Below are 27,045 nucleotides of genomic sequence, written 5' to 3'. Positions count from 1 at the left end.
AATTTAACATGCTGCATACTGCAATAGCCTTGAAAAACAGAGCTGTTTTTATTCCAGCGAGTGGAAGGAAGGCTATTAATATGCCACTGCACTGCTTAGTTCTCCATACTTTGAGTGTTCTTAAACAGAAAGGCTTTCGCTAAGCAGAAAACCGGACGTTATCATTATATTCCCAATGACAGGAAAAATTGCCTAGTGAAAACAAGCAGAGTCGACTGAGCAAGGCTCCAGATGACCACCAGAGAGAGGGATACTGAGAGGAAATCAGTGTGAAAACAGGTTTAGACATGGACGAGGGATGAAAGAGGTAGGGTCTCGCTCAATCTCTCTCTCCCTCTATCTCAGTGGTCAGATATCAGTACGCAAGCAAATCAATCTTCTCCAGACAGACGGGTCTGTTGGGTCTGTGGTGGTGAGAGGCTGTTTGAGAGTGATGAATTAAGGGACACTGTGAGGTCATGCAGTGGGTGGGAGAGGAGAGAAGGGGAGGTAAGGGGAGAGGAGGGGAGGTAGCATTGTGCCCTTTCATTACAGGGTGCCGTCTAAAAGCCAAGCGTCATCACTGGTATGTCTGTACAGACACAGAGACACACAATCCCTTTATCTTTGTTTTGGGATCTCTGACATATAAACACTCATGAATCCACTCTCAGAACCACCTTGACTTGCTCTTCTCTCTAATCTCACATCAACTTTTACACAACCACATACCACGCATGCACACAGAAGCACAAACACACAGAAGCAAGCATACACACACACAGACTATTGAGTCAGACAATTATCTGGCCATTCCTGTCCTACATCTGACCCTTCTCACATGTCAGGTGTCAGATCTCAGGGGGCAGACTGTGTGTGTGTGTGTGTGTGTGTGTGTGTGTGTGTGTGTGCACATGTGTTTCTGTGAGTCTGGGCCTGCATCTGTGTGTGGAGAGAGTGAGGGGGATTGGATTGTCCCGATGTGCAGTTGCTGGGGTAACTTTGGGTTGTCCTGGTGATGTGCGGTTGCTGGGGCAACTCTAAGTCAGAGGATGACCGTGATCAGACGGCAGGCCCAAGGTCAGCAGACCCCTACTGGGGCAGAGCTGAGAGAGAGAGGAGATGGCAAACATTCCTGCAGCACTGTCCTACCTCTCATCTCTCTACTGACCTGTCTGAACCAATAGACCAGTATAAAGAAAACCCTGGATTGAGTAGGTGTGTCCAAACATTTGACTGGTACTGTATATACACACATGTATACATACACACACACACACACACACACACACACTGGTAATTTCATGTATTCTATTTTGGATCAGAGTATATTATAAACCGGTTAGTTTGAGTATATTGTCATGTATGATGCACAATTCCTTGTTTACTGTTCTAATTACATTGGTAAACAGTTTATAATAACTAAAGTTGGGGCCTCCCGAGTGGCGCAGCGGTCTAAGGCGTTACTACAGACCCAGGTTACATTCCCGGGCTGTGCCACAACTGGTTGAACGGTGTTTTCTCCGACACATTGGTGTGGCTGGCTTCCGGGTTAAGCAGGCAGGTGTTAAGGAGAGTGGTTAGGCGGATCATGTTTCGGAGGACGCATGACTCCACTTTCGACTCCCTCGAGCCCTTTGGAGAGTTGCAGCGATGAGACAAGATCGAAAATTGGGGAGAATAAATATCATAATACCAATAAGGCACCTCAGTGGTTTGTGGGATATGACCAATATACCAGGGCTAAGGGCTGTATCCAGGCACCTCAGTGGTTTGTTGGATATGACCAATATACCAGGGCTAAGGGCTGTATCCAGGCACCTCAGTGGTTTGTGGGATATGACCAATATACCAGGGCTAAGGGCTGTATCCAGGCACCTCAGTGGTTTGTTGGATATGACCAATATACCAGGGCTAATGGCTGTATCCAGGCACCTCAGTGGTTTGTGGGATATGACCAATATACCAGGGCTAATGGCTGTATCCAGGCACCTCAGTGGTTTGTTGGATATGACCAATATACCAGGGCTAATGGCTGTATCCAGGCACCTCAGTGGTTTGTGGGATATGACCAATATACCAGGGCTAATGGCTGTATCCAGGCACCTCAGTGGTTTGTTGGATATGACCAATATACCCAAATCAAATCAAATTTTATTTGTCACATACACATGGTTAGCAGATGTTAATGCGAGTGTAGCGAAATGCTTGTGCTTCTAGTTCCGACAATGCAGTAATAACGAACAAGTAATCTAACTAACAATTCCAAAAAAAACTACTGTCTTATACACAGTTTAAGGGGATAAAGAATATGTACATAAGGATATATGAATGAGTGATGGTACAGAGCAGCATAGGCAAGATACAGTAGATGATAGAGTACAGTATATACATATGAGATGAGTATGTAAACCAAGTGGCATAGTTAAAGTGGCTAGTGATACATGTATTACATAAGGATGCAGTCGATGATATAGAGTACAGTATCTACGTATGCATATGAGATGAATAATGTAGGGTAAGTAACATTATATAAGGTAGCATTGTTTAAAGTGGCTAGTGATATATTTACATCATTTCCCATCAATTCCCATGATTAAAGTGGCTGGAGTAGAGTCAGTGTCATTGACAGTGTGTTGGCAGTAGCCACTCAATGTTAGTGGTGGCTGTTTAACAGTCTGATGGCCTTGAGATAGAAGCTGTTTTTCAGTCTCTCGGTCCCAGCTTTGATGCACCTGTACTGACCTCGCCTTCTGGATGACAGCGGGGTGAACAGGCAGTGGCTCGGGTGGTTGATGTCCTTGATGATCTTTATGGCCTTCCTGTAGCATCGGGTGGTGTAGGTGTCCTGGAGGGCAGGTAGTTTGCCCCGGTGATGCGTTGTGCAGACCTCACTACCCTCTGGAGAGCCTTACGGTTGAGGGCGGTGCAGTTGCCATACCAGGCGGTGATACAGCCCACCAGGATGCTCTCGATTGTGCATCTGTAGAAGTTTGTGAGTGCTTTTGGTGACAAGCCGAATTTCTTCAGCCTCCTGAGGTTGAAGAGGCGCTGCTGCGCCTTCCTCACGATACGGTCTGTGTGAGTGGACCAATTCAGTTTGTCTGTGATGTGTATGCCGAGGAACTTAAAACTTGCTACCCTCTCCACTACTGTTCCATCGATGTGGATGGGGGTGTTCCCTCTGCTGTTTCCTGAAGTCCACAATCATCTCCTTAGTTTTGTTGACGTTGAGTGTGAGGTTATTTTCCTGACACCACACTCCGAGGGCCCTCACCTCCTCCCTGTAGGCCGTCTCGTCGTTGTTGGTAATCAAGCCTACCACTGTTGTGTCGTCCGCAAACTTGATGATTGAGTTGGAGGCGTGCGTGGCCACGCAGTCGTGGGTGAACAGGGAGTACAGGAGAGGGCTCAGAACGCACCCTTGTGGGGCCCCAGTGTTGAGGATCAGCGGGGAGGAGATGTTGTTGCCTACCCTCACCACCTGGGGGCGGCCCGTCAGGAAGTCCAGTACCCAGTTGCACAGGGCGGGGTCGAGACCCAGGGTCTCGAGCTTGATGACGAGCTTGGAGGGTACTATGGTGTTGAATGCCGAGCTGTAGTCGATGAACAGCATTCTCACATAGGTATTCCTCTTGTCCAGATGGGTTAGGGCAGTGTGCAGTGTGGTTGAGATTGCATCGTCTGTGGACCTATTTGGGCGGTAAGCAAATTGGAGTGGGTCAAGGGTGTCAGGTAGGGTGGAGGTGATATGGTCCTTGACTAGTCTCTCAAAGCACTTCATGATGACGGATGTGAGTGCTACGTGGCGGTAGTCGTTTAGCTCAGTTACCTTAGCTTTCTTGGGAACAGGAACAATGGTGGCCCTCTTGAAGCATGTGGGAACAGCAGACTGGTATAGGGATTGGTTGAATATGTCCGTAAACACACCGGCCAGCTGGTCTGCGCATGCTCTGAGGGCGCGGCTGGGGATGCCGTCTGGGCCTGCAGCCTTGCGAGGGTTAACACGTTTAAATGTCTTACTTACTTCGGCTGCAGTGAAGGAGAGACCGCATGTTTTCGTTGCAGGCCGTGTCAGTGGCACTGTATTGTCCTCAAAGCGGGCAAAAAGTTATTTAGTCTGCCTGGGAGCAAGACATCCTGGTCCGTGACTGGGCTGGGTTTCTTCCTGTAGTCCGTGATTGACTGTAGACCCTGCCACATGCCTCTTGTGTCTGAGCCGTTGAATTGAGATTCTACTTTGTCTCTGTACTGGCGCTTAGCTTGTTTGATAGCCTTGCGGAGGGAATAGCTGCACTGTTTGTATTCAGTCATGTTACCAGACACCTTGCCCTGATTAAAAGCAGTGGTTCGCGCCTTCAGTTCCACACGAATGCTGCCATCAATCCACGGTTTCTGGTTAGGGAATGTTTTAATCGTTGCTATGGGAACGACATCTTCAACGCACGTTCTAATGAACTCGCACACCGAATCAGCGTATTCGTCAATGTTGTTGTCTGAAGCAAAACGAAACATCTCCCAGTCCACGTGATGGAAGCAGTCTTGGAGTGTGGAGTCAGCTTGGTCGGACCAGCGTTGGACAGACCTCAGCGTGGGAGCTTCTTGTTTTAGTTTCTGTCTGTAGGCAGGGATCAACAAAATGGAGTCGTGGTCAGCTTTTCCGAAAGGGGGGCGGGGCAGGGCCTTATATGCGTCGCGGAAGTTAGAGTAACAATGATCCAGGGTCTTTCCACCCCTGGTTGCGCAATCGATATGCTGATCAAATTTAGGGCTAATGGCTGTATCCAAGCACCTCACTGGTTTGTGGGATATGACCAATATACCAGGGCTAAGAGCTGTATCCAGGCACCTCAGTGGTTTGTGGGATATGACCAATATACCAGGGCTAAGAGCTGTATCCAGGCACCTCAGTGGTTTGTGGGATATGACCAATATACCAGGGCTAAGAGCTGTATCCAGGCACCTCAGTGGTTTGTGGGATATGACCAATATACCAGGGCTAATGGCTGTATCCAGGCACCTCACTGGTTTGTGGGATATGACCAATATACCAGGGCTAAGGGCTGTATCCAGGCACCTCAGTGGTTTGTGGGATATGACCAATATACCAGGGCTAAGGGCTGTATCCAAGCACCTCAGTGGTTTGTGGGATATGACCAATATACCAGGGCTAATGGCTGTATCCAGGCACCTCAGTGGTTTGTGGGATATGACCAATATACCAGGGCTAAGGGCTATATCCAGGCACCTCAGTGGTTTGTGGGATATGACCAATATACCAGGGCTAAGGGCTGTATCCAGGCACCTCAGTGGTTTGTGGGATATGACCAATATACCAGGGCTAAGGGCTGTATCCAGGCACCTCAGTGGTTTGTGGGATATGACCAATATACCAGGGCTAAGGGCTGTATCCAAGCACCTAAGAACAGCCCTTAACCGTGGTATACTGGCCATTACCACACACCCTCAGGCCTTATTGCTTAAATGTAGAGTAACTTTCTCAGGCCCTGGCTTGATAGGAGTGTCACAGACAGGATCCGAGGAAAGGTCCACGCCTTACCACTCTAACAGAACATTAGAATATCTGTTTTAGAGCTTCAATTAGAGCACATCGAGTCCTGTCCAGACAGTCTGACAACCTCCCAGCCAGCAGTGAGCTGAGGTGCCAGACTGGGGCAGAGCTACTGGTTAATAAGCCCTTCTGGTTGGAGTAGCTGTACCTGGGAGGGAGGGAGAAAACCTCCATGGAGGTCACAGCCGCTGCTCAGTTCTGGATCACACAGGCATGTGACAGACATGCACAAACCTACGTACGCAGATGAACAGGTAGAGGAGTAGAAAGGGAAACTGCTATCACACCTGCTCTAATAGCATCTCAAACTCCTCTCCCTCAAACCCACAGTGGAATGTTCATGCATACACATTTTCTCATTACAAATGACCTCTAATAAGAAACACCAGCTTTACGGGCCTGTGGAGTTTAAACAAGGCAGAGCTAGCTACACCCGACAGAAAACCACTCTGCTTGAGGAGCCAATGACACTAGCAGCCTCTAATGAGAGGCTAACACACACACACACACGTCTCGGAGGAGAGCCAGGCTGTAATTACGCTCGCGGCCTCGCCTACCACGAGCCAGGAACCTCTTAATGAGCCAGTCTGTGGGACGGGAGCCATATGGTAATGAGTGACACGCTAGGTGTGACACGCCACGCAAATCCACAGGTGGGCACAGAAAACAAGGTGGGCCAAAGGAAGGGCTTTCCTCTGAAAATAGATGGTGTATGTAATGTGTATCTGGGTAGTAGGGTAAACAAAGGACACATTAGGTATTTTTTATTTGGCTGCAATCTTTTGAATGATCTGATAATGGGATGTAGTCTTATAGCTTTAGATAAGGGGACCAAGTACGTGTCCATCACACCATAGATGTACGTTACCCTAGTAGCATGACCATAACGTGGGAGGAGATACTACCACTAACCTAGCCCCTGTTGGGAGGTGAAACGTGTTAACAAACTTCAAGTCCCATACCCATGTGGTTACTTGAGGTTGCGTCCACTGGAAATGCAGTGAAGTTACGTTGCCATCCATAATAAGCGTTGAGCTGTGTAGTTAAGGTTTCCTCTTAACCTCCTGACTCTCTGGGGCGTAATCATGTTGGACTTTAGAGCCTCAAGTGCCAAGCACAAAGCTACTGGTTTTCATGTTGGTGAGGAGGCTGCTAAGAGGAGGCTGTGTGAACACACACAGAGCTTCTTCACATGGTGGCATTGACCCAGACAGGACAGGCTACTCTCTAGTGCAGAGCACAGGGCCAGGAGAATGAACTCTCTAACTCTACAGTCAGAATGAGATCAAGAAACAAACACCGTAGTTGTAAAGGAAAGTAATTATTTCTAAACCTCATTTGCTGCTAAACGTAGGATCCTGTTTCTAATTGCACTTTAATTTACAACCTCACAAAGGTTTATTTAATTGCAATTCATTATGCACCCATTTGCGTAATATCACAGTCTAGTACTTAATTGTTCAGCTTCTGTTCCTCATCTCTGTGTGATGATTCCCAAATGTCTCTTCCTATCAGAGAATAGACTCACCACCATGTTACAATAAACCTTCGTACTGAGACAGAGCTTAAAGGAAAGAGCCTTTAGCGTGTCATGTCCCGGGGCTGGAGCTTGGGCTACAGGGGCTGGACAGAGGGGGGACAGAGACCCAGCCGCCTGCCCTCCCTGCGTCTCTTGTCGCTGCCTCCCATCAGCCACTTCACCCTGGTGAGCCAAACCCTGCCAACTGGAAATATTCTGGTTGCCCGGCAACACTGATGACATCAGCAACCTTCATCATCAGCCGTCCCTCCAACCCCAGGCACTTGGGTCTTAAAATAGCGACACAGATTATTATCAGGCTTCAAAATAGCAGCCATTTTCTCTGTTTTCTTTCTGCATAGATATGGGAAAATGAGCCAGTATTCAGACAGATCTGGATAAAGGGGTGGGGGTCAGAGACTGCTGTGGGTGTCTGACTGAAGTTAAAAGATGTGACTGTCTGTGATGTAACAGAAATGGAGACCAAGTGAATACTCTTGATGGGGGGAGAGGGGAAAGTGAAAGAGAGCGAGAGAGAGAGAATGATTGAAACGCAAAATGTATCAGCGAATCAGCTGACAGCGTGTGTGTCTGCGTGTACATGAAAGTAACGAGTGTACAAATCACTTCAACTTCATATCAGTAAAGTCATCTTAGCCACTGGCCCTGCAAAATGATTTTGGAAAAAAAAACAAATAAAAAACAAATTCGCATTCAAAGCCAAATTGGTCAATCAGTCAAACTCTGCCTGTAAGCTTGTTTACATAATTGAAATACGCTGTTCATATGAGATCACTGACAACTTAGACACATTTAGCTGAGTCTAATCAGAGGCATCATTTCGTAGAAGAGTTTGAAGCGAGCTGTTGATGTGCCGTGCCATTTTCATCAAACACAATTAAGAGGAACATTCTCACACTCTTATTATCGCCGTTCAGTAGACGCAACACTCCTGCAGTGACAGACGAGAAAGAATGCTGCTCAAAACACCTGCCCCTTTGTAAAAACTCATTCACAGTTCTTTGACAGCTGGAAGGAGGAAAGGAACACTTATATCCACGACCGTACAGAAGCCTCTCTATTCATATCGACTCTGTCTGCCAGTTCATAACAAACAACACGGCCTCCTACAGTAGTTCCTACTGTTTGAAACCCAGGGCCCACAGTACATGTGAGGAGTTCCCTGGGTGGTCAAGGTGAGGCAGAGACACTGCTCCTGGCTCTCTGTGATGATACAGTTTGCCACACAGCAGTGGTACATAACTACACTAGGTTTGCTCCAGGGTAGAGAGAAGCCCAGGAAATGGCCAGGGACTGCTGCCTTCAAGCTGTGAAACATTTCATTTTCTCAGATGGAAGGCAGGCGGCCTTTACAGAGCATGAACGCTTTGAATACTATTTCACTCTCATTCTAGATCAGTGATCTGGCAGACAGCCTCTTCCGTTCAGATCATCTTCCACCACCTCAATACTGACTCTAGATCAGTGGTCTGAAAGTGGTCAGACCACAGAATTATATCTTAATATAATAGGATCTCTATGGGTCAGACAGCCTCTCTTTGCGTTGACTTCTAATTCAGATTACCACACGTCGCCCGCCCGCCTTTAAAATCTCTATCTCTCTGAGCCTCCATTCCTGCTGATTTTCATGCCATCGATTTCAGTTTTCCTTTGCTGAATATTACATTGGAAAGAGATTACAGGGCGTGTCGTGGAATGATTTGTGAAAAACCAAGAGTAATAGATTTTGTTCAATTTGTATCCATTTTGCGGGGAGCTGGTAGATCAGCCTGGGTAGGCTCAGCAGTAAAGCACCTGGATGGAGACAGCATGACTGCATTTGAAGGACAAATCTTTACAGGCATCTTACATTCTTTATAAATAAGTGGAGGTGTGTGATGGATTATTCAACAAACCATGTAATGCATTCCAAAGGAGTTGTACTTTGATTTCCGAGAATGTCTTAAACTTAGATTTGTGAGAACCCACCCAAACGTTTCAAAAGTAACATGTTTGGAATAATAATGTTTGGGATAATACCAATAACTGTGTTGTTTCTTAAATAATGTGTTTTTCAAGTGATCTCGGGATTACTGCAAGAATATTATGCATTAAATGTACAATCCTCTCCAGAACCCTCGGCTGCAGGCCAATGTCAACCTGCACCACAGTTAGGATTCTGCCATCGCTGCAGTTCGCCTTCCTCTTCTCGTGAGAAGACAAGACTGGGGCTGATAAATGGGTTTGATGGATCACCTGTCACAGAGAGACTGAAACACTGTGTGCTGAAATCCTTAGATGACGTGTGACTAGTACAGGAGGGAGAAATCAGAAACTTACTGCCGCAGCCTGTCAGGTTCTTCCACAGGACTTAATTATGCACGCCTTCTCCCAGAGTCAAAATCAAATCACTGCAGAGGTTTTATTTTCCAGCTGTCAATATAAAAGGGAAATGTTTTAGCCCAAAGTTTGGGGCCCATTTCTAAACCTCTGACAGAAACTCTGATGCTCTAGAAGGCTTGTGTGACAGTGGAGAACAGAACATGCCTGCAGCTTCCTCATCTCTCACAATAACACAGACTGATCTCATTCATTATGGTCCCTTCAACATATTGAGTCTGTCTGAGTTCTGTCACTCTCTCACACACACACACACACACACACACACACACACACACACACCAGGGTGAGAGGGGACTTTTGGTTATTGTCAGAGACAGACTCCTCTACTCTCCAGTGAACAGGTTGAGAACTACAGGCCTTTATTCCCAGTAATGGCTTTGAGGTTAGTGCTGCGGCCAATCACACAGCCTGCAGTGGATGAAGCTCCCTGGTCTGGACTGCACTAGCACCACAGAGAAGCTGGGGATGTGCCAGGGTTATTGTTCCAACTCAATCTATCAGCAGTCTGAGGTTTGACTGAACTTCAGCGAACCGTAGGCGGACAGTGTGAAGGAATCCTATCATACCCCTCAGGGCTAGGACTGACAGAAAGAGCACCAAGGATATGCTCTGAGAATCAGCCTGTCGTCCCTGATAAACCTCACATCAACACCACAGCCATGGAGAAGAACCACCTCCTAGGAGAGTTAAAGAGCCAGAAAAGGAACTGGGCACACACACACACACACACACACACACACACACAAACAAAGAGAATGGATGAGCTAGACACAAAGGACAAGCTGGGAAAGAAAGGAGTCTTTTAAAGACATTCAGACTGATAGGTGTCTCATAAACCCGTCCTCTGAGCTCCGTGATGGACGGGCTCTGAGACTCTCCTGCAAACAGGAAGAGTAGAAGAGGAGACAGTACGGAGACAGCCAGTGGCTTTACACTCATCTGAACTGTGTGTGTGTGTCGATATGTGTTTGTATTCGTGTGTGTGTATTTGTGTGCCGGTGTGGCATCTGGCCGTTCAGATCACACTGTACCAGCCAACCAGTAGGAGGCAGTCTTTGATCTATCTGCTCAATGTGGAGACTGTGTGTGTGTGTGTGTGTGTGTGTGTGTGTGTGTGTGTGTGTGTGTGTGTATCAGGGCCACACGCTGGGATGTCAATCACTCATCCCACCTCATCCCCCATTGGCACCTCAGAGCAGATTTACACCCTTGCCAAAAAGCCTTACGTAATAATGCCTGTGTGGCGTGCCTGCTAAAACCGCACTCATGACTGATCAGTGAAATATGAGGAGAGTGGAGCCAAAGAGAGGGGTCAATTCCATTTCAACTCTGTTAGCGCTAGTGGAATTAACTGAGGTTCAATTGATCAATGTGACATTTCCTCTGTTTTTCCAGTTCACCAGCTGCATTTAAATTCTTCGGAAATCGACTGGAATTCAAATGGAATTGACCTTAACTCTGGGGCAAAGCACCATCGATTTCAGGCAAAACAATGCACTCCTACAGGTTTCCATATACACGGACGATACAAAACATTAAGAACACCTGCTCTTTCCATGACAGACTGACCAGGTGAATCCAGGTGAAAGCTATGATCCCTTATTGATGGCACTTGTTAAATACACTTCAATCAGTGTAGATGAATGGGGGGAGAAAGGTTAAAGAAGGATTTTCAAGCCTTGAGACAATTGAGATGGATTGGATTGTTTATGTCATTCAGAGGGTGAATGTGCAACACTGGCTCCAGGTCATCTATAAGTCCATGCTAGGTAAAGCGCCGCCTTATCTCAGTTCACTGGTCACGATAACCACACCCACCCATAGCACACGTTCCTGCAGGTATATCTCACTGATCATCCCCAAAGCCAACACCTCATTCGGCCACCTTTCCTTCCAGTTCTCTGCTGCCAGTGACTGGAACGAATTGTAAAAATCGCTGAAGTTGGAGACTTATTCCCCTCACCTACTTCAAACATCAACCTTCTGAGCAGCTAACCGATCGCTGCACATAGTCCATCTGTAAATAGCCCACCCAATCTATCTACCTCATCCCATACTGTTTTTATTTTATTTACTTTTCTGCTCTTTTGCACACCAGTATCTCTACTTGCACGTCATCATCTGCTCATTTATCACTCCAGTGTTAATGCTAAATTGTAACTATTCTTTCCTATGGCCTATTTATTGCCTACCTCCTCATGGCTTTTGCACACACTGTATATAGACTTTATTTTTTCTACTGTGTCATTGACTTGTTTATTGTGTTATTGGCTTGTTTATTGTTTACTCCATGTGTAACTCTGTGTTGTTGTCTGAGTCACACTGCTTTGCTTTATCTTGGCCAGGTCACAGTTGCAAATGAGAACTTGTTCTCAACTAGCCTACCTGGTTAAATAAAAAAATACAAATAAACAAAAGCCCAGTTTTGCGTGGTAACTCCTGTAGGTTACTGCTACTGAGTTAACAACACCCATTTCCAGGGAGGTCTGGAAGAGAAAGAGCCATCTCCCCAAGCTAATCTGGGCTGAGATGCAAGACCGTGTTAGGTGGATTCTCTCTCACCCATACATTCTCAAGGTCCATGTCTTTTTTTAAATTCCATATTTAACACAGAGATGTCTGCTCTTCCCCGATTGATTAGCATTCAGGAACACAGAATAGTAAAAAATTAAATTAAACGTACAAGGCATCCAATGCCTTTCTCGTGCCGCCTTCTCTACCACATGTATCACTGTTTCGTGGGACTGGGGTTAATCGAGCCGAGGGAGAGAGGGATATTTGTATGATGGCTCGCTGTCTGGAACATGGGCTGGAATCAACACATCAAGTGGCTAATAACGTTTTAGTGACTCTAAAGTCATTCGAATGTGACAGGAGAAACAGGGGAAAACAATGCAGTATAGCCCTGCACTCAAGACCCCAATTACACATCTCATCACCAATATAGACAACAGTGATGATGGATGATAGGTCAATTGGGAGGTATTATATACAAAATGAATCACACACTTTCACCAACAAGAAGAACTTCCCCTCCTCATCCATTGTAAAGCTACTAGACCACAGCACGCGGTCTATGAATGATGAACTGTGAACTGCTCTGAAAGGACTAGTATTAATGAGGTTAGATTGAGAAGCTGATTAAGTTAATTGGGTAGCTGTGGGAGCGTAGTGAAAGAAATGGCCTTTCCTCTGGTGCTCCGTATACAGTACACAGTGCGAAGGATGAATTAAATCGGGAGCATAGTCCATGCACTAAATCCCTGCAAGGGGCTTTCAAGGAAGAGTTATACTGTGGAGATATGGCTATTTGTTACGCCTTCTCAAGGCCGAATTAATGTCAATGGGCTGATAAAATACTACCAAGACTGTAACAACATTTCACTCACACTGACAATTTCAGAGTACACCCCAAAAATATAATAGATTAACATTCTCAAAAGGTGCTCAGAGAATAGATTCCTGCATTTATAATTTGTTACAACTATTCTTTCATTCTGAGCCTTTAAATGAGATATAGGGGAGATGTTGGGTCAGATGTATTACCACAGCCGGTATCAAGAAAACTAACCATCGTCCTAGTGTAACATGTAGTGTCCATTATGATGTTCCAGTAGCGAATGAAAGTCTTACCAGTCTGCCACCAGTGGTCCAGTACAGGCACGCCAAAGCTCCTTTTGGCCCAGTTCAGAGTCTCTACGTCACAGCGCTCTCCAGCCAAGAAAAGGCTCTTCAATCTAGAGGAGCAGAGAGAACAGTCAGGCTCTATAAGGCCAGGACAGTGTAATAGAGTAGCGGCAGATCTATAATGAAGCAATAAGGCCTGTGTGTGGGGGGTGGATACAGCCCTTAGCCGTGGTATATTGGCCATATACCACAAACGCCCGAGGTGCCTAACTGCTAATATAAACTGGTAACCAATGTAATTAGAACAGTAAAAATAAGCGTTTTTTTTATACCCATGGTATACAGTCTACAGCTTCAGCCAATCAGCATTCACAGTTCGAACCACCCAGTTCATAAAAAAACAATATAACAGCCAAGGAATGTAACGGCTAAGTGTTTTCAAGTTATATAAAAGTCAACTTTACCAGTAGCAGAAGCGAATAGAACAATACGTTTTCCCATTAGAGTGTCAGACAAACTTGCATAAAAATGTGTACACAAAACAGCCCATATTGTTCCTGTTGATCTGAGTAAAAATCACCCTCTAGCTGTGGTTATACAGATACAGCCATGCAAATCTTCACTCAGGGACCTTGACACGGTCTGATAAAGCAGAGATGACTTCATTTGCTGTTAAAACGTCTAAGGCCATACAGTTTCCATGGCCTCCTGCCACACATAACAACTCGAGGAATTCTAATTCGTATAGGCCTCAGAGGAGGCTGGTGGGGGGAGCTTTAGGAGGACGGGCTCATTGTAATGGCTGGAATGGAATCAATAGGACGGCATCAAACATATGGAAAATGTTCCATACTGTATATTCTCTTCCAGTCATTACAATGAGCCTGTCCTCCTATAGCTCCTCCCACCATCTTCCTCTGATTGGTCTGTTATCTGGGTCAGGGTGAGGGTCTTGGTGCAACCTGAATGAGAATGGGTAGAAGAAGAAGGGTCACAGATCTCGACAGAACATCCAGAGAATCACTCTGCTGCTCTTTACTCCGTATTCTACACAGCACGCCATTTAAATGTAAATCTCACCCGTGACACCTTGCACTTTGTTCCCTGCTCCTACTCTGGAACAATCTGACTACAGATGTTGGGAGGCGAGGGGAGAGACAGGCAGCCACGGAGGGTTGGATCTGTGTGTAATTCATGCAAGTGGGTGGGTGAAAGCCAAGCACATTTCTCCATATCTTCAGAGGCCCAGATTCAGCCTTGGACAGGCAACAATAGCCCCACAGTACTATACCTAACATAGTCCCACTGTGGAAGTTTATGTCTCATTAACAACAATGAGAGAGGAAACATTCGCCCCCATAATTGCATTTAGTGTGCATGTGCTTGTGTGTGTGTGTGCACTTGTGTGTGTCTGTGTATGTGCACCTTGTACGTGTCACCTTGCAATGAGAAGGTATATCAATCGCACATATATTCCTTGAAAGATGGCACATGACATCCCAGATAATGCATGATATAAATCCTGCAAATGTTAAGCAAACAGGCAGAGTGAGTCACAAGCCAAGCTTCCTGGTGCTACAAGCTGGAAAATGTTAAGCAAACAGGCAGAGTGAGTCACAAGCCAAGCTTCCTGGTGCTACAAGCTGGAAAATGTTAAGCTAACAGGCAGAGTGAGTCACAAGCCAAGCTTCCTGGTGCGACAAGCTGGAAAATGTTAAGCTAACAGGCAGAGTCAGTCACAAGCCAAGCTTCCTGGTGCTACAAGCTGGAAAATGTTAAGCTAACAGGCAGAGTGAGTCACAAGCCAAGCTTCCTGGTGCTACAAGCTGGAAAATGTTAAGCTAACAGGCAGAGTCAGTCACAAGCCAAGCTTCCTGGTGCTACAAGCTGGAAAATGTTAAGCTAACAGGCAGAGTGAGTCACAAGCCAAGCTTCCTGGTGCTACAAGCTGGAAAATGTTAAGCTAACAGGCAGAGTCAGTCACAAGCCAAGCTTCCTGGTGCTACAAGCTGGAAAATGTTAAGCTAACAGGCAGAGTGAGTCACAAGCCAAGCTTCCTGGTGCTACAAGCTGGAAAATGTTATTGACTGAAATCATGAACTTTGTCACCCAATAAGTAAGAGTCTGCTCTGCCTGTGAGCATTGAGTTAGTGCTCCGGGCTATGTTAACAAGGGCTATGAAATGGTGCTTGCTCCATGGTGCTGTGATTGTTCCTCTGAGTGGGTTGAACGGTAGAGGTAGATACGAATCCTACTCCAGAGAGCTCCAAACCCGCTTTTCTATTACTTTTCTGACATCTGGGGTGACGAGTGAAATTGCTCAAGCTTGTTGATAATGCTCCAAGGCCATTACAGTGCAGAGCCATTCCATGGAAGCAACTCATGTGTCGTAATAACAATAGTCATCATGAAGTACCCAGCGAAAACCAAATACTGGGCTGAAAATTGAAATTTTGTGGTTTTGGCATGTCTGTACCTTTCAACACTTGGAAAGTGCTACACAGGCAAATCTAATTTTCTGAAAATCAGCACATAGGAAAGTGCATTCATAATGACTTTGTGGCAATGGAGGAGACAAGCCCTTTTGCCGTGCCCTTCCAGCGCCTTCTTCTTCTTCTTTAAAAAATGTTTGCGAATCGCAACCAACTGACAGGTGCATACACCGCTACCTACTGTACTGGCGTGTGAGGCCGGTCACGACCTATCTATCCTTCCAGTGCCTTTCCAGTACTTTCTCTGTTGAGAGGCTAATGTGTGATTGGCTGGACAATCAGCCCCGACAGTTGATTAGGCTGCTGCTGCTCACATTCGAGGGAGAGGACTGGAGATACAGTAGCAGCAGACAGTTTGGGGCTGAAAGGTTATCTTAAACTGAGAGGCTTTGTTATTTGAAGTTATACTTTAAGTGTCTTATTTGTAAGCATTTCTGTTGGTAAGTGATGTAATAAAGCCTGATTTCTGTTGGTAAGTGATGTAATAAAACCTAATTTCTGTTGGTAAGTGATGTAATAAAGCCTGATTTCTGTTGGTAAGTGATGTAATAAAACCTAATTTCTGTTGGTAAGTGATGTAATAAAGCCTGATTTCTGTTGGTAAGAGATGTAATAAAACCTCATTTCTGTTGGTAAGTGATGTAATAAAGCCTACGTTTGAAGCATTCACTCTGCCTCACTGACCCTCTGTCCCGGAGATCCTCTTAGCTCTGGTCCATGGAAGTAGCTTCTCCCCAGGCTCGGTCACAGGCGGCAATAGTTGTTATGGGCTCTGTGGTATATTTTAGCACAGGAATCAGTGCAATTAGCTAAGCATGTGGTGTAACTGAGCTAGGAGCTGAGAAGAGGCTATTGCAGTGAGCTTATCAGAGAGAGAGAGCGTGATGAATATTTCATATGCTATCCACCCACATCATATTACTACCAAACTGCCTACTGATAACGGTGCCATATACTGAGGAGGTACCAGCAAAAACCCATTCATAGGAGCAACCATCCACCCGTGAATTAAGGCAAGTCCTTTAAGGAACATTTTAGTGTCTTAATGCTTAATGAAGTGTTCTCAAAACGCTTGCCTTTCAAACTACTAGTTTATAATCAATTAATGAGAACGTGGGGAAATAGAGTTGTTTTAATTGACATGAATTGCTATTGTATTCAACTTTACTGGATTGCGTTCTTTTTACATTCACTGAGAACATCCAATTTCCCGAGCTGTAAAACAGCTAGTGTCTGCTACACGTCTAGTGTCTGCTTCTTGACTGTTAATGCCGCTACCCGTTTGGTAGTAGAGGAGGGAGAAGAATATATTTGATGGTTGTCTGTTTTGTCTCCAGGCAAGGAAACACAAAGGTCAACCGGATATTCGACTACTGTCTGAGTCTGTCTGGATTCTGGAAACATCATACATTGCGGTTGTTGTGTTTGTGCATCAATTCTCTCTCAGTGAATTGCTGTAGTCTTTCACTAACCTGCTCCCTCTGGGAGAAAGACAATAATGGAAAGATGCTGCATGGCACAAGACGAAACCAACAACTGAAGCATAGTCCATCATAACACCTCGCAGAAAGAATGTCATGTTATAGTCCAGGGAAAACAATGAATTCAATCCCTTTGGGATTTCTGTCTCAGGTCTGCCTGGAGCAGTCGAGGCAAAACACTGTTCACCAACAGCACACCAAATACCTTCACATTCTCCACATGCAGATTATTAAATGGCAAACTATGACCCAAGATCAAAGTCCCTGTTTTATGACTTTGTGCAACTGGTCTGGAGAAAAATCTAAATAAGTTACCGCCACTTCCCCTCTATTTTCACATTATACCTGATTGACTGTGATTCTGTTTCAAAATATTAAGGAACCAGAACTGTATTATCAATATAAATGATGACATTTCCCATGTGGATAACAATCACTTCAGTCCCTTGAACCAGGCACCATCAAAGATGGCATTGCTTGGGGCTCTCTACAGCACTCAGTGATTCCCTGTGTGTTTAGCAGCGTGGCAGCAGCACAGTATTATGTAATAGGAATGAATGCCCTGCAGGTGTTTTATCCATCCTGATTAAACCTCAATCAGGTCTAAATGAGAACACAGGTTGTGAGTGTTGAGCCTGGGCCTGGCAGGGACACTGCTCCAGCAGATGGACAGAGACTAACAAGAGAGTGGGCAGGCAGCGCCAAAACCTTCAGCCACAACACTGGATATGAATGAAAGGCACTCAGTCCCTGGACGTTGAGAGGAATAAAGGGTAGGCCTACTTCAAGTGGGCAGAAAAGCTACAGAACAGAGCTAGCCACAACAGTTGTTGAATGGTCCATCTCTGCAGTGTTATGCCAATATGTGGGGATTGGGTGGTGAGTGTACCTGGTGAGGGGGTACTGAGCCCCTATGGCGGAATGGGTGTCCTGCTGGCGGATGGCTCGGATGGCAGTGGGCGCGGTGAACATGGAGGAACAACCATGCTCTGACAGCACGCGGAAGAACGCCCCGGCATCCGGTGTCCCAACAGGCTTGCCCTGCATAGAGAGAGAGAGATCCGTTACAAACCCAAACAGCCTGAGGACATAAGCTTACATGAACACGCCAATTGGGTATTGAAGTGTAGCGGTACATTCAGAGCAAGCTGTTTTTAGAGGCTTGCGGTAGTAATGACTCAGCCAGCCACCTATCAAACAGAAGAACAGTACTAAAAGGCCATAAAGTTTTGTTCTTATTGACGTTCCACAACATTAACACTTCCACTGTGCCGAACAGAATGAATATTCATGGGGATATCTGCTGAAATGGAGACAAAATGATATTTGGAGCCCAGACAGATGGGCTGAAACTGATGAATAGAAACAAGATTACTCTAGTATTGTGCACCAACAAAAGTCACAGTGAGGAAGAGCCCACGGGCGAGCGGAAACTATATTTATTCTCTGAAGGTTCAGTCGGCGAGATTGCTCGTACAGTAAGGAGAGAGAGAGAGACAAGGCGTGAGAGAGATGAGGCGTGAGAGAGAGAGACAGATTAAAATGAGCTGGGAAATCAACAACAACAGACTCGAGGGACTTAATTTCCTCCCAGTGTGAATATCTATGACTGTGTATTGATCAGTGAGAGGACAGAAGGTCTTGTGTGGTGTAGAGTAGACAGGAGCAGTGCATTCCACAAGGCAAACACAGCCACAGACAACAGGCTCTGCTTAAAGCCAGGCTGATGAATTCAACACCCACCTCCAATCCTCCAGCAGCCACAGAGACCAAAAGGCTAATGAGGCAGATAGGACTGCTCATGGAGGCTACCTCCCCACCCCTCTCTCCCAACCCCCTGGGGTCATTTAACCAGGGCCCAAGCACAGCAGAATCACCAGCAGCTCTTCATACAAATAAATTCCTCAATTCAACCTAACTGGGCCTTTTCAAGCCAGTGAATATTGGTTTAATGATGCGGGGATAAATTTGCAATGATGATCATGTGCATGAATATCAAGAGGCCGGTTGTCTGAAACCACGTATAATCATACGTCATTAGGAGTCCATTTTTCTTGTGTTCATTATCTTTAAATAGAGTAATCTGCAAAGCATTTGGAATCACTGAGTGAAAGGGGCAAGTCCTTGAGAAAGTTGAGTTTGTTTTTCTGGAGTCAATTGACCAGTCAATTGGCCCGTTCACAGGTCATTATAATAGGCCTATGTAGGCTAAGGTACATACCTCGTATAGAATGGTGGTGTTGCCGTGGAGGAGAGGGGCGTAGCAGATGTAGGAGTGGCCCACTACCCAGCCCAGGTCAGACGCTGCCCACCATACCTAGCAGAGAGTAGGCAGAGAAAGATGAGAGAATTTATACGGTACTGTGTTTGTGCATGCATATGGTGTCTGTTCTGTAATACAAAGATAAAGAACACTGGAGATATTTCACATGGACTTACTTCACCAGGCTTGAGGCCATAAATGTTTTCCATGGTCCACGTCAACATTACAGCGTACCCAGCAGTATCCCTGACAACGCCCTGAGGGGAAGATATAGAAAAGAGGCGAACGTTGATGCAAGACGAATGCAACAAGCTCTCAACAGGGTCATTTTTATTTTACATCAAACCCTTGTATAAATGTTTCTTTTTCAATTCAACTATTTCGTGAGGCCATTTTTACGATGTATGGTAACATAACCTGTAGGAGTTCAGCTGTTTCCTCCATAGATCTCACTGGTAACTACGAGTCTGAGAACAGAAGGCCAGCGGGTGGATATTTCATATTATCTGGGTACTAAAGACAAAGGGAGCTATCTGGAGCTGTGTTTTTCCAATTTAGATCCACCTCCGGTCAATTTTTCAACCTCCTGAATGGTTCACCTCATATTCAGTACTACCGTATCATATTCAGATCTGGTTTAAACATTGTCTCATCTATCTCATGGTGGTACAGTTTAGAAAGAACTTAAATCACATTTGCAGAGCCATGGAAAGTCTACTGCAGTATATGATACTCATTACTTGCATTAAACTGTGAAATTGACTGGCTTCCTTATGAAAGAAGTTGTCAGACCCCACTAGGCAAAAACTGGTTGAATCAACGTTGTTTCTATGTCATTTCAACCAAAAAATGAAATGTGATGACGTTGAATGAAAATGGAAAATAGATTGGATTTGAAAAATGTAATCATCGTAAGGGAAATGTTTCTGTTTATTCACCCAACTTTTAACCTAAATCCAAAGAAATGGAGACATTTTTTGTTGATTTCACATTGACAACTCAACCAAATGTAAATCAAACCTAGACATTGAACTGATGTCTGTTCCCAGTGGGACTTTACACCCCTTCCTGTAATGAACATGTGTTGTGTCTAGTCAGAGTGCTGTACCTTAGGAGCTCCGGTGGTCCCAGACGTGTAGAGGACGTATAGAGGATGGCTGGCAGGGAGAGACACACAGTCATGAGGACGTGCAGTGGACATCTCCTCCTCCCAGTCCAGACTGAGGTTAGGGTGCATGGACACCTTCTCCTGTTGCAGACAATCAACCAGGAGAGATGCATTTATTTCCATGACATATTCAAGAGACACACATTCCATCATTTTTACCACGTGGACATAAAAGACAGATTAAAACAGATCCATTAGTTGTGCACAATTCAACAAGGCTCATCTGACCACCAATGTGATACTGTTCAAGAAAAGTGTTTTATAGTCGTCACAACTTGGGTTTTCAATAAGTGAGCTTTCATGATGCAGAACATGCGTAATTCCAACTGCCAAAGGCCGAGGGAAAGGAGAGAAGAACCCCAAAATCTTGAGCTGCTTTTGAATTGTTCTCTTCCAAAATAATAGAATCCAGTAGTAGGACCCTTCTCTGATTAATGAGGGACTTATGGGTGGGTTTTGAAGTCCACTTCTCTGGAACCACTCATTGCTTTTTCATAGTGATTACTAGAGTGGTTTAAGATTCATCAGAGCGGCAATTTAGCAACGAAAAAAAAGGGTGGGGGGCATCTCATATTCTCCATCAGGGAGGATTAGTGATTTGCTCAGACAGTTTCCATGACAACATACAACATATCACCTTAAAAGTATCCTCCCTGTGTTGCATAATCAAAAATAGCTACTAGGGTAACTAGTACTACAGGAGCAGTCAGGGTGCAAAGCCCCAGACTTTGTGATACATTCCAAACATCGGTGGTACTAATAAAATAGGTGTGAAAGATTGCCTGAGCAGAGTGATTACAATACTTTGCAAAGCATTTTTAGAATGATTTCCCTGAGCACAGATTTGGCTGTTTTTATGTACGAGTTGAGAAGAAACTCATTTCAGTTTCCTGGAGTGCCAACACATTACTGTAAGTGGCTGCTGGCTGTTTTGGGGGAAATTGACTGTCTTTTATTCTACCGGTTCTGCCTGGTTTCACTCTGACCCTGTGCCAGGCTCCCCACCACAGCCCAGGGGCACATCTCAGCGTTGAGTGTGTTGCGTGATTCAGTCCCTCATGCGCACCGTTTCTCTCTCCCACCTTTGTTTCAATAGGCCGTTTAGGAGCTACAGATCTGTCGAACCATCCATAACTCCATACAAGCTCACGGCTGAAACAATCGGATTTATATATACACTAGAACCGGATTCGTGGTCCATTCAGGAAGTAATAGCATTAGGTAAGAAATAGAGAGGATCATGTAAAACTATTGCATGTCAGAGTTATTGTCTTTGGGAAATGACAGGCGTATCTCTGAGAGAGTTGACGTTAGTGAGTTAGGCCTTACCACAGAATAACATAGAACTGTATTCTATCTCTATGGACCTCACCATGCCGGGCCGGTTGTAGATGAGGACCTTGGAGGGACTGTGAGAGCTGAGCTCCAGGGCTTTCTCCACCAGGGGAATGTACTCCACTCTCCTGCCAGGCTCAATGCCAAAGGAGGCCGTCACTATCATCTTGGGCTGGAAGACACAGCATTCACACAGTGTGCTACCGGGGGCCTCTTAAAAGAAACAAGACTTAAGAGATGTGATACAACACAGCGCAAACAAATGCATTAGTCTGAAATGTACGTCAGGACATTCTGAAAGGCCATGTTCTGACTATGTAACGTACTATCAATATGACCGATGTTACCTCTCAATTACTATCTGCACACCGTCATACCTTCCTCGGGTTACTGATCTAATGTATTAAGGGATCTGAAATGACTGTCTCATTCAACATAGAACGAGTGTCTCTAATATGTCGTTCATTCTAATACAATATAAAACAGGCTAATCAACTCTACCCAAATGTTTGAGGAGGAATCATCAGCAACAGTGGAGGTGCTCCTCTCTGAATGTTATATAGGCCTAAAACGTAAAAAGGCTTGAAGGTCTGGCTTAAATAGCTTAAAAGGATTTCAGTATACGCAATTCAGCGTCAGAGTCACATACTGGCTAATATCCCGGCTGCTTTGATGAAATCCCTCCAACAAAGTGCTTCACTTGGCGTCAGTGAGACCTTTATCTACTGCAATATTACGATGTGACTGTGGAAGTGGGCCATCAACTCTTCTATAAACAGTCCTATAAATGTGGCATGTACAGTTCACATTTAACCATTCAACCATTAAACAGATCTGACAGTGGAGAAAATACCAAATAGCTAAATATATTTGAGTGCATGGTCCATTTCAAACTAAATTGAGAGAACAAAGGGACGTGTCATCCAGCACATCAAACTAAAGAGACACAATGTGAAGCTATGATGGCCGGCTGACCTTGGCATGGTCGATGCGGACAGACAGCTCCTTGGAGGCGAATCCCCCAAAAATGAGGCTGTGCGGGGCTCCGATCCGGGCACAGGCTAGCATGGTGAACATGGCCTGGGGCACCATGGGCATGTAGATGACCACCAGGTCGCCCTTCCACACCCCGTGTTTCACCAGGACCCCAGCCAGCCTGGACACCTGGGCAGAGAGGAGGGGAAGGGGTTCAAGCTGCTTAGGGGCGGCATTAGTATGTTACAACATACGGGTGAAAATGTATATTTAGAGGGATGTCCTAGATCCTTACCTGTTCCTGTAGTTCTCTAAAAGTGGTTGAGATCATTACCTGTTCCTGTAGTTCTCTAAAAGTGGTTGAGATCCTTACCTGTTCCTGTAGTTCTCTAAAAGTGGTTGAGATCATTACCTGTAGTTCTCTAAAAGTGGTTGAGATCATTACCTGTTCCTGTAGTTCTCTAAAAGTGGTTGAGATCCTTACCTGTTCCTGTAGTTCTCTAAAAGTGGTTGAGATCATTACCTGTAGTTCTCTAAAAGTGGTTGAGATCATTACCTGTAGTTCTCTAAAAGTGGTTAAGATCATTACCTGTTCCTGTAGTTCTCTAAAGTGGTTGAGATCATAACCTGTTCCTGTAGTTCTCTAAAAGTGGTTGAGATCATTAACCGTTCCTATAGTTCTCTAAAAGTGGTCGAGATCATTACCTGTTCCTGTAGTTCTCTAAAAGTGGTTGAGATCATTAACCGTTCCTATAGTTCTCTAAAAGTGGTCGAGATCATTACCTGTTCCTGTAGTTCTCTAAAAGTGGTTGAGATCCTTACCTGTTCCTGTAGTTCTCTAAAAGTGATGGTCTGCTTAGTTCCAGTCACTGGGCTGTCATAAATGATGGCCGGTTGATCTCCTCGTCCGCTCTCGACATGGCGATCCACCGCATTGTGGCAAACATTCAACTTCCCCCCGGCGAACCTTACAAAGAGAAAACCCCACATTAGAGGCAGCATATTGTCATTAAGAGCCAATAAATAACTACTGTAATACTTTCACTATAGATCTATCAATGTTATGAAATAACAGAGATAACAGTAAGCACATTGTAGCTTGGTCTGCAATTAGAGAATGTGTATGATAAAATGAACACAGTCCGAAATGACAGATCCTGTATGTTGCAGGAAAAACTATGTACAACCCCAGATCTTTGATGAAATGGGACTCTCAACTCACTATGAGCTCTGTTGAGGTACTGAGGTGCTGAGACAAGCAGATGGTGTCTGGATTCCTGTTGTTTTAAATATGCACGCACACGGAAAGATGAGACATCATGCACGGTCACTCACTAGACATGTGGCTTTGATTTTAAAATTATTACAACACTGAGGTCAATCTAGAGAGCATATGGGATTTTTTACCATGCAGAATTAAAGGTTCATCTTGTGAGGTTTGCCATCAAATACTTGGACAGCTATACATGGTTTAATGTGACCTTGGTGCACAAAATTAATTCTGACAACCATTACAAAATATGTAACAATTAAGCACAAGTGCATTATATTTCACAATTGGATAGTCATAGACTACTAATTGTATGTACATTGTACATAAATGTATCGTCCACACATATAATGCTTTCAAGTAGTAGGATAAATTGTATAGCGCCAAAGTGGTAGGTGGAGGTAGTGCTCAGTAACGCCATCGGGTCGAAAGGTTGTCTCGCGCCGAACTGCGCATGTCTCAAAGCATATCCTTCAATATATAGATGTTTTCATTTTCGTCAAAAACATCTTTCACAAGGTTGGGAGTAGTAATATGTTCAACTAGTTAAGTAGGACATTTGCTAAAATCTACGTTGTGCCTTTAGATTTCGAATAAATGAACAACTAAGGAAGAGTTTTTCACCTCTCATTGACATCTCAAACCCAGGACTGGTCTGCTTTGCAAGCGTTCCCGGAAGTCTCGCCACTGGGTTTACACTCTGTGACCCAAGTGTGACTGACTGAGCGAATTCGACGTTGCACCGAAAAGACTTGCAGGATAATGCCCATGTAATTAATAGTAGCTTTTACCATTGCTTTGTCGTTTACCAGCGGTTGTAAAATAACTAGTATTTACCATTATGCAACAAACCGGTAGTGGGCGTTCACCTCATTGGTATCGATGCACTGAAACTTATCAACATACAGTAAATAGTTACCACTTTGGAAATATGGCGTCCCCATTGTCCATTGTTCGGCTCCATGGCTCAAACCAGGTTACATTCTGTGCTGCTTCACCCCAGAACTGTTCAGGGTCATTCCTCGCTGTTCTGAAAGCTTCGTCGTATGCGTTGTTGTTTGTTGTTAATGTTCTGTTACATTGTTGCTCGTTAGTTGTTGACAAAGATGAGAGAACTCTCAACTCACGCTGTGCAGTCGCTGTCCAGGAATTAAAGACATTTAACGGTCCCAAAGTTAGCCTTCTCTCGCTCCTGGTATTTGGAATGGCAAGGGGAGTGCAGTAACCTTTACAAGCAATACCATTCTCTGGTCTGACTTTTGCGATAATGACTTTTTTTAAAGTCATACTTAATCTTGTTGGCCGAAAAAGAGGCATCTCTGAAGTGTTGGTAAACTAGGCTCCTGAATGTGTTTTCCTGGTTAAATCTAGTTTAGACGTGTGCTGCCAAAGACGAAAGAGGGAGCCCTTGATCTCATCCGCAGAGTTATCAAGGTGTTTGTGACTTCTTCAGACTCGCTAGTGGCTACAGCGTCATCAAGAGCCACTTCGATGGAAATGCAGTAGTCTCAAGGAATACGAACTATGAACTGGATGTGGGAAGTTGATTCAGGGGTAGTGCTGTTCTCAGGGTTAGTCAATCTTGGCAAGATTCCCTTCATACTAGTAGTGAGTGCTTGCACAAGAGAACATGCATGCACTTCTTGTTGATTTTGTCAATTTTAAGAATGAGATAATGGGTGAGATTTGAGACAACTTCTGCAAGTTGCAACTATGCCCATAGAAATTCACAATTATCATTTTTATAAGTTTTTCCATCAGTTCTTAGCCTGCTAATAATTGATTTGGTACATTTAAGCAACAACAACATGCTCAACTAACTTCCTGTATTTCAACACATTTTGCCATGGTGCAGAAAGAAAAATGTGCAGTTTTATAATTCTGCTCTACAGGCTAAGAGAACATGTTGCCGTTTTAAAGCTAATTTCCTGCAATTCTAAACGTTTTGCCATGGGTTGGGGCCCTGGGGCGCGTGCCCTGAGCCTGACCCTGCATACCTGTTTGGAATCCGGCCCTGGCTATTATGCAGGAACATCTTCAAAGTATAGGCCTAATAATAACATCGGGAGAGATTGTAAAGTGTTACCCAGAATTGTATTTGTGAGCTTTATCAAAGGTTTCCTAATAGATACTTTAAAGATGCGTATCTAGATTGTCTTCATAATAAGCAGTTTATAAAATACCTTGAACCATCAAAATAAATTATTTTACTTTAACTTGAATGTTGTGAAGCCAAGAAATACATTATTCTATTCTATCTTATGCTGTTCTGATACAAAAGACTGAAGTACATGAACAGGGTGAAGACATTGCAAATTCATGGAGCATTGGGCACATAAAATATTATTAATATTAGTCTTATATTCCATATAAAATGAGTTGTTAATGTTGTGTTGCTGAATCCTCAGCTCACCAACAGATCTGAAGACAATTTGTCTGTGTACAATAGTATAACAAACAAACAAATGTTCAGCCATTGGTGTGTTGAATGGTGTTCAGTGAGCAGAGTTTGCTGCACACTGTGTACCCTGCTTCAGACACCTTACCAAAATGACCTTGTCTGTTTATTTGAAACACTCGGAAGTCCTGAGGTCCTTTAGGGTAAAGTTGATCTTAAATGATCTATTGAGGACTCGGATTAATGGCAAATATTGTAGTTAGCAGCTCCTTGGAAAAGCCATGAGGGTATTTGTAAAATGGCCATATGGAGAGCAATTAAGGAAAATGATGGATGTTCCAAGAAGTCAAGTCCTGTCTCCTCAAGCGCAAGAGTGAACACACTGAATGTACTTTATTATTGATCATGATTTCTGTCTCACTTCCCATAGCATTTGCAGCCTCTATAGACCTACTAGAGTGAAGAGCAATGCAATGTGGGAAGTCTTGCAAACATGTTGATTGAAGTGCTTACACAAGACTTGCTTGTGCACATCTTTATCTCGTCACACTGCCTGTGTCTTT

General features: G+C 44.6%; 1 protein-coding gene across 5 annotated transcripts in view; it reads right to left on the bottom strand.

Moving 5' to 3' along the window:
* acss3 (acyl-CoA synthetase short chain family member 3) overlaps positions 1-25,599 on the bottom strand; it is a 35,951-nt gene extending 10,352 nt beyond the window's left edge. Inside the window, exons 1-9 of one of the 5 annotated variants that reach the window (XM_024377290.2) lie at positions 25,004-25,599; positions 23,637-23,781; positions 22,815-23,003; positions 21,877-22,011; positions 20,445-20,585; positions 19,513-19,593; positions 19,295-19,390; positions 17,963-18,114; positions 13,107-13,210 (exon numbers count right to left, since the gene is read on the bottom strand). In XM_024377290.2, the coding sequence (XP_024233058.1) occupies positions 13,107-13,210; positions 17,963-18,114; positions 19,295-19,390; positions 19,513-19,593; positions 20,445-20,585; positions 21,877-22,011; positions 22,815-23,003; positions 23,637-23,781; positions 25,004-25,401 (1,441 nt within the window). In that variant the 5' untranslated portion in view covers positions 25,402-25,599. Of the gene's footprint in view, positions 1-13,106; positions 13,211-17,962; positions 18,115-19,294; positions 19,391-19,512; positions 19,594-20,444; positions 20,586-21,876; positions 22,051-22,814; positions 23,004-23,109; positions 23,146-23,636; positions 23,782-24,708; positions 24,885-25,003 lie in introns of those variants that run through there. The other 4 variants (XM_024377292.2, XM_024377289.2, XM_024377294.2 and 1 more) reach the window with 4 other exon arrangements.
* Positions 25,600-27,045: the final 1,446 nt, after the last annotated feature.

The sequence above is a fragment of the Oncorhynchus tshawytscha genome, linkage group LG17 (genome assembly GCF_018296145.1).
Source record: "Oncorhynchus tshawytscha isolate Ot180627B linkage group LG17, Otsh_v2.0, whole genome shotgun sequence".
Classification (NCBI taxonomy): Eukaryota; Metazoa; Chordata; class Actinopteri; order Salmoniformes; family Salmonidae; genus Oncorhynchus; species Oncorhynchus tshawytscha.
Note: the sequence above shows the minus strand (reverse complement) of the source record. Positions and strands in the feature narration are given on the sequence as shown.